This window comes from Bombyx mandarina, chromosome 11 (assembly GCF_030267445.1).
Source record: "Bombyx mandarina strain Sakado chromosome 11, ASM3026744v2".
Taxonomy (NCBI): domain Eukaryota; kingdom Metazoa; phylum Arthropoda; class Insecta; order Lepidoptera; family Bombycidae; genus Bombyx; species Bombyx mandarina.
The window spans coordinates 14,710,237-14,718,836 of NC_143218.1; the positions used below are offsets into that span (position 1 = coordinate 14,710,237).

The 8,600-nt window shown below is 31.7% G+C and overlaps 1 protein-coding gene across 1 annotated transcript; it reads left to right on the forward strand.

The window, feature by feature from the left end:
• The first annotated feature begins 956 nt into the window (after window positions 1-956).
• On the forward strand, window positions 957-6,896 carry LOC149502065 (mini-chromosome maintenance complex-binding protein). Its single transcript, XM_089731053.1, has 9 exons — window positions 957-1,401; window positions 1,474-1,656; window positions 2,589-2,945; window positions 3,045-3,291; window positions 4,650-4,767; window positions 5,069-5,248; window positions 5,491-5,734; window positions 5,994-6,158; window positions 6,569-6,896. The coding sequence occupies exons 1-9, from the start codon at window positions 1,294-1,296 to the stop codon at window positions 6,779-6,781; spliced, it is 1,815 nt and encodes a 604-aa protein (XP_089587179.1). The 5' UTR covers window positions 957-1,293; the 3' UTR covers window positions 6,782-6,896.
• Window positions 6,897-8,600: the final 1,704 nt, after the last annotated feature.

An 8,600-nucleotide genomic window follows, 5' to 3' on the forward strand; every position in this document is an offset into this window, starting at 1 on the left:
GGAAAAAATGTATTTGGTCTAACTTAACGCCAATGCACATTATTTCATTTATTTATTTTTTAATTTTTTTAATTAAACTGTATACCAATTAATTGCTCCTTCAGGATTTATATTTGTTTTTTTTTTTCACGATTAAAACTGCGTAGAAAGTTTAGGCATTATAGTTGACGTATGCGCAGTACACATATTTTGCATACATTTATTCAACTAATAAAAATAGTAAATTAAACAAAAAACGAGTAATTTCGAAAGAGAACAAACGTGTTTTATATAAGAACAATCGAAAATGAATATTTACGAGTCATTAAGGATGAAAAAATATTAAAAATTGCATTAGAGGGGCTAACTTGTAGGTATATATTTAAATATTTTTTTTAAATAAATAAATGCAGAACAAACAACTATTAACAGTGAACAATCATGAACAAATGATGAACAAACGTATTAATAGAAAATAGGTATAAAATAGGAAAAAAAATTTTTTTGAGGGGCTTACTTCATTCACCTATTATTTAAGGAGTTTTATGACCTGGTAGGTAACTAAGACCTTTACAGTCATGTCTTATTTTAATTTATATTCTTAATTTTAAGAAAAATGACAATATGAAGTGAAATGAAATGAAATGAAAATGATTAATTTGAGAGATTAGTCAACTGGAATGAAATTAAATGAAATGAGATGATATGGGATGAAATAGAATCTCAGTAAAATAGTGATCATTTACTAAGAGTTGAGACTTTCTCAGTGGACTTTTTGGAGGATCCCGAGAAGTTATGTCCAGCGGCTTTGTTTCATTTTCCCACATTTGTGCACTTTCACAGATATTAAACAGTTAATAAACCACCGTTACTCTACATTTAAACTTGAAGAAACACTAAATAGACAAAATAAAACAAATCACACAACTTCACTCTTCGCGTTCCCGCCAAAACGTCGAGTAGGTATTTTACCAAGTCACAGATAATAAATAAACCAAGTGATTCTCTGTAAAAAAAATGCATAGTTTCAAAATTTTCACTTTCAATATCGTACCGTACCGTACTTAATCAAAGATATTACTTAATTAGGTAATACATGTTCATCAAAACCCATAACATAGATTTTTCACTAATTAATAAAATTCAGTATGTTTCAAAGAGTAAAGTAAAGTTAACAAAAACCACAAAAAAGGAAGTGCAATACGGCACGGTATCATTGATGAGACTGAAATTTACTAAATTCTGATACAGTTTATTGTTTAACAACCAAAACATAACACACGATAATAGTATTCATGAATAAATTTTCTAATCATGCATGAAAATATCATGAGCGATATCGAAACAACGACGCCGGATCGATGGATTGAGAATGAAAAAGTAATGAAGAGCAAGTTGATGAAATTACCAAATTGGTACCAGGTACGGAATTTATCATAAAACAGAAATCATTTTTGTAAAATTTATTAACTTGTCCTTTATTTGACCTTACAGATCCCACTAATTAATTCAAATGCTTCACATAATTTATCAGACGGAAACTTAGTGCGGTTCAGAGGCATGATCCAAGACATGCACAATCCTGAATTTTACTTTGAGAAATTTGAAGTATTTAACACAACAACAAATGAAGTAAAATTTAAAAGTGGAAAATACAGAGATACTGCACATGTTTTGGTAAGGACTTAACTAACATTAAGAAGTCTGCAAAAAAATATACACCGCGAATATTCCCTGTCATTTGTTCCGAAAATCCGAATACTTGGATACAGGAAGAAAAGGAATGAAACCACAAAAATTGTTAATATATAATGATTTTTTTAAATTTACTACTGAGATGCTACTTTTTCACTTGTTGAATATGTACGGTCAAAGTCACAATTTTCTCCTAGAGCAAGAGCCTCTTCGAAATAGACATATGCATGATAGACAATCACTATGAATTATTGGCATCTCCAAAGCTAGTTTCAGGATCAGTTAAAATAATCGATTTAAAAATTTAAATATCTACCACTAATTCCAAAATAAGCCACAGTTCTCAGAGGAACTGATGAAACAAGATATTTGCTGATTGACAATACAATGTCAGGAGCTTACACCTCATTCCCATTTAGTGCCAAAAAGTATTATTAACTTTTAACTAACTATTAACTAAGTTATTAAGTTTGTAATATTTCTAATATTAACTTCCTGGAAGAACTGAGATAGTGCTTGTAAGATCCTTTTTATGTAAGGATAAGGAAGGATGTAAAGCATTAAAAATAAAACCAAAATGGAAGAATTACTAAGATCAAAGCTGTTCATGCAACCATATGCTTAATATACCTAAATGCTTAAGATATAGCTAAGTGTGCGTGTAAAAAATATTAAAAGTAAATGTTGACTAAAATCACTATATAAATTGTGTGCATTTATTTTTAAACAAAAATATAACATGTTGATGTTTCTGTTAATGTTTGACAAATGTTATGTTATGATATGAAATTAAATCTATTAATTGGGCTTCATGTGCATTTACAAGAAAATCTTCCTTTCCGCTCTTATAAAGGGCAGAATTTATTTACAACATTCATTACTATAGTAAATTAAAACAATATAAAATATTTCAGGAAAATGAGAAAATCAACTATTCTGAGAACCTAATCAGTGGTCAGCGACAGACTTTAGTCGTTGTGTCTATGCCTGGGTTAAATGACTGGGTCCAACAACTAGAAGATAAACAAAACTATTTGAAACATTTAGAAGAACCACCAAATACTTCCAAAAGGCTTCACCCAAGTACAAAGTTAAAAAGAAGCTACGATGATACAGAAGATAATTTGGATGAAATGGAAGTTGATAATGAAGCTGTGAATAAGGAAATGAAGATTTTAGATCACAAAGATAATACACCTGATGTAGTTTCAAGAGAACATTTGTTAAATTATCCTCTACCTGATGTACCTAGCAAATCTTGCATTGTTAAGGTATAAGAAAATCCAATAATATTGTTTTCATCCACATAGCAGTAGTAGTCAATAAATGAAAAGCTTTGGTTATGAAACTAAATAATAAATTGTTTTCAGATTTACAGTGAAAATGAAAATCTCAAGCTCAATGACATGATAGAAGTCATTGGATTTCTTTCTGTAGATCCATCCCTATCAGGCGAATTCAAGGAAGATAAGGATTCTATGTTAGAGCTCCAGATTGAGAGTAGTGTCGAAATTATAACTCATAATCCTCCACCAAGCTTAGTACCACGATTGCATGCTGTTCATGTACAAAAATTGGAACATTGCAATCCATTACTTTCAAATAGTGTTGATCAAGGTATCTAGCTAATTGAATTGCATAGTTTTTTTCCTCATACAAAATCACTGTCTACCTTGTGTTAAGTGGTTACTGGAGCTCATGGACTACAATGTGATTGCTAGCACTCAGCCTTATTTGTATTTTGTTGTAGCTGTCACACCCTTCAACCTTGAGGTCATGACTACTTTTTGGTAGACAATAATCAAAATGGTTATCACCATCCATATCAATGCAGTCTTGAAAAACTTAGTAATCTACCATTAGTACTAATAAGATTTATCTAAAGTTTAAAATATGAATGCAAGTATCTGTCCAGCCATAGTATCTATCAAGCCCAAAAAGTAAAAACTCATAGCCATAAATCGACAGCCCCTACATACAAAGCGTCATGTCAAAAATGATGGCTTACAAGAGAGTGTTTTAAAGTTTCAATCTCATGTGTAATTAAATCATAAAAGTAACTTCTATCTTTTAGTATTGATTTCAAGTATTCAATTTAGGCAACGTATATTAATTATTTATAACATCCTCGACTTTCCCGGATAAGTAGTTAGATGACTGTGTCTACCACAACTATGAAAAAATAATAATATAACAACAATAATATTGAGACTATGGGCCCTTGGGGCCCTGAAGCAAAGAAATTTTTAACAGAAATCTCCAAACGCTTGAAGGAGGTTACACGTGATACTAAGGCTGGCTGGTACTTTGCACAGAGAGTGAGTCTGGCTGTCCAATGAGGCAACGTAGCCAGTATCTTGGGAACTGTGCCTCCTTCAAGCGCATTGGAAGATCTGTTCTACTGTGTAGATTGATTTATGTTAAATTATTTTGATTTGACTTTTTGTTAATAATAAAATACCAGTTATATAACAATAATTTTTAAAACCATATAAAGGTTCATGACGTGAAGATGACTGTATCTACATCACTCTTTTTATTTATAAAAGTTGTTGTTTTATACTTTTATTTATCATTTGAAATATTACTTATAAAATAAAATAAAATAAAATATATATGGTAATATGCATATTGACAAATAGAAAATGATTATGAAATAATAATAAAACGTGGTTTTGGACATTACTCGTTATAAGTAGAGACCGTCAAAATGGTTGTTTAGCTCATCAAATTGATATTGGTTTCTGTTAATTTTATTATTTATTAATAGTGTTCGCTTCAAGATTTAGATTAATGTATGATAAATGTATAAAAAATTACATTCTCTATTTTGATTTGTAATAGTTTTTATAATAATAAAACAAAAATCGTTTCACAAAAAGGGAAAATAGTACTTAATTGTTACATCTTTCTCTTTTTATACATAGTTATAAATAGTTTCAATTCCAATGAAATCATGTATTACAAATTTTCAGGTGTGATTTTAAGTGAGGCAAATGCAGCAAGGGAGCATTTACTGAAAGCCTTGACGGAACTCTTACTGGGAGATCAATTAGCTGCTGAATATTTGATATGTCATCTTATTGCTTGTGTGTAAGTTTGAAGTACAAAAATCATACCATTTCAATGATGGGAAATAATAAATTACGTTCATAATATATTACGTACCCCATACACTTAGTTGTATAAACTTGCTCAAACAAATTTTCCTTAAATATATTTTTGAGTAAAATTCAATATTTGGTATTTTAGTAAAATAATGGACTAATTTATTAAATAACTTTTAAATTTCCAAAAGCTTTTAATTCTTAAAAGAAAATAAAGATCAAAATGTATTGTATTTCTTTTAAAACTTTAAAAGCAATTTATCATTCGGTCCATTCTTGTTTGACAGCTATCTTCGTCAAGATACTATGAACTTGGGACAGTTCTGTATGAACCTATCAAATTTGCCAACACAGAAATATCCAAATTATGCACAACAGCTATATGATATTATCAAGCAATTTGTCACCAAAAGCTACTATTTACCACTTACCATTGAAAATATGAATACATTGACATTATTGCCTAAGTAAGTATTTTTAAAAAATGATTTTAAATTTTTTTATGATGAATTTTTTTTCGATATGTCAATTGATAGCAACAAATAATCATTTCATATTTAAATTGTTAAAAAATTACATTACGAAAGATAATAAAATTAAGGAATTTATCAGCACTCCTTACAGTTGATACCATTGTATACATTGTAAATGAAGCATACAAGTGATATGACAAAACTCTAATTAGTAGTAATATTAATAAAACTCACAGGAAAGACTATGAATGTAATCGTCTAGCTAGTGGAGTACTACAGCTCAGTAAAGATACGCATCTAATTTTGGACGAAACCAAGATGGAACAAGGTCGGCTCGATGCGACCGGCGTCAACAATATAGCTGCTCTCGGTAAAATGATTATGACACAGAAAGTTGAATATGATTTCAAATATTATAAAATGGAATTTGATTCAGATATCTCTGTGCTGATATTGTCTGAAGGAAAGTCATTGTTGCCAGTGAGTACATAATTGACATTTTTAGAATTAACAATGCCCTGTGCAAGTTGTAAACAATAATTAATAATTATAGTAAGCAAAAATGCTTATTGTTTTAGTAAGCTCATCTTTTGTGAACTAACTAAAAGACTAATCAAGAAAACAAGTCTACTTGAATCTGAATTTTAGTTAAATTAAATTGCTTATCAATAACAAACCTAAAAATATTTGAGTGTTGTGTGTTATACTCTAAATAAAATTTGAATAATTTTTGTCACAGAGTGATTACCATGTTCCATTGAAACCAGAAGAATCTTCACTAGAAATATTTGATGCCATAGTTGAAGCAGCCACATACTACTTAAAGGAGGACTTGATGAATATGATCAGGGCATATCTAACCAACCTGAAACTTGTGAAATATTCTATAACTGAAGACTTGCAGGTAATTGATACATGCTTAGTTTGATTAATTCTTGAATATGGCTATGAGGAATTAGCTGGGATCCCGCTGTCAATACTACAACCAGATGCACAAATTACTATCAAAAGCGTTCGGCCGACAGTATCCAGGACGATAGTCGATTAGTCCGCGTCGGCCGTCACGATACGGCATCCTGTCAGGCTGCCCCAGACAGTACCGTTTATGTCCTAGAATACCCCACTGCAACAGAACCCGGCTAGTTCTGGGACGAATAGCGATTCAACACTACCCGGTAGTAACATAGCAGTTTGGTACAACTGCAATACTGCAATTCCGTGGAACTGCTGTCATTAAGCATGCTAGCATCCCGAGCGGCCTCAGAGCATAACTGATACCACCAATGCATTTTTTGTTTGTTTTATGTTTTACAGTTTGTAGAAAATGATTTCATAGATATGAGAAGTAAATCAAGCAGTGATAATCCCGTAACGGCAGACGATTTACATAGATTACTGGTGTTGGCGCGCCTGGTCAGTTTATCGCGCGGCCACGACACTCTAAGTAAAGAATGCTGGGACATCACAAAGGCAATGGAAACTGAAAGATTACATCGAGTGAAGAATAGAGTTGCCTCTACTGTATAAGAATAAGAATAAATGATTTTAAAGGTTTTGAACATGATTAAAAACACTTTTACATTTGAACCTATGCTTAATTTAAATTGTTTTTAATCATGATTTAATAAAATTCTTACATTTTTTCGTTTTTTTATGACATTCTAATATGGTCAATATGCCGTTGTACATCGTGTTTAGCGTTATAAACTAATTGAGCCTATTTAATTTTATCCTATTTTTCACTTAATTCATCTATTACCAAAGTATGCTGACGGTTGTAGTCTTCACAACAATAATTGGTCACCATGAGCGAAGCGGATTATAATTTTTAATAACGGCTTTTTTAGATCAAGTTAGTGTCTTTCTCCTGTGTGCTTAGTGCGAGTTTTTTAACGTTCTCGATAGCGTAAAAGTTAACCCAATTTTGTATGTAGTTGGAACGGCGCCCCTAGCGGCAAACGTAGGCAAACGTCCCATTCCATACAAATATGAGCTAACTTTTACGCTAACGAAAACGTTAAAAAACTCGCACTAAGCACATTGATCCCGTCCGTTTATTACTCAACTTTTTGGCATAATGTAACCCGATAGCATTCCTCTTACGTTAATTAAATGCTTTAATCGTCACTACCTGATCTGTTAGGAGTGTAAAATCAGCGTTTCGAAGTTTCCGTGGTCAGGGAAGTAATCGTACACCATAAAAGTAGTTTTAATTATAACAACAATACGATAAAATTCAAACAACATTCGTATATTACGAGAAAGAGATAGCACCCCTTCTTAATCTTCACTAAATTTTTTAATCATTTATGTATAGCACAACTATTCTGGTGCAATAATCTCATTATTGTTCCAAACCCGATACTTCTTAGATGTAATCGCATTCCTCGCAAAACATTGTAGCAAATACACATTATGGTCAACTATCCAGTTCCCCATTGCTGCTTATGACGTCACTGCCATTAAAGAGCAAGAAAGCTAGATTTACCAGAACTACGTTCTCATTCTTCCTTAAACCCATCTCAAACACGTGCTATCTATGTTAAAACTACCTTACATAATTTTTTAATGAACTTTAGTGTTTTCACCAGCTTTGAATTGTAGTAATATTTGCTGCTAAGTACCTATACAGATACGTGTAAACTACGAGTAACCTACTATGCGAACAGGTGCCATTTCTTAGTCGAATTTATTTATTGGGTAACTGCAACCTAACCCATTCATCAGCCCGCTGTATTTCTCCCCAAATCTTCTCAGGAAAGGTATGCAGACCACCAGTAATATTTCCTTCGTTAAACGAATATCATTTCAATCCTTTATCGTTCTCTGTTCCAAATTAGTAAAATATATAAGTTTACGTTCACTGGCGTGTGGGAAGTCTGCATGGGTAAATCTCACCAACCTACCTTTCTAATGTGATCCTGCCTATTTACTTGCCTAATCATTTGTTATTAACTTATAATTTCCGCGATTTAAATTGCATTTTGAAATAGTGTGATATTTTATTTCCCTCGTTTACTTAATATTATTTTAGATTAAACATATAATAATGGTGGCATATTAATTCTAAGTTTAAGTGAAAGTGTACAAATGTGGGATAATTAAACAAAGCTACTGTACGTGGCTTCCCGTGTACGTGTCTAGAAGTTCTCGAAATCTTCGAGAAAGCTACCTGAAGTCTCTCAGTAAATTCCAGAAGTTTTGGAACAATCATATGTTAAGGAGGTGATTAACATACAGACAAAAAAGAAAAATCTAAGCCGTCATTTCAAACAAAGCATTTTATAATAAAACCGGAAAGAAGCTTAGATAGGCTGTACGACCATGTGAGCGTTGGCTGTGAAAC

Coding starts and splice junctions, on each gene's coding strand:
- LOC149502065 (XM_089731053.1), top strand. CDS start 1,294: ATGCATGAAAATATCATGAGCGATATCGAAACAACGACGCCGGATCGA. Junction 5,249..5,490: donor ACATTGACATTATTGCCTAA/GTAAGTATTTTT, acceptor TAAAACTCACAG/GAAAGACTATGAATGTAATC. Junction 5,735..5,993: donor AAGGAAAGTCATTGTTGCCA/GTGAGTACATAA, acceptor TTTTTGTCACAG/AGTGATTACCATGTTCCATT.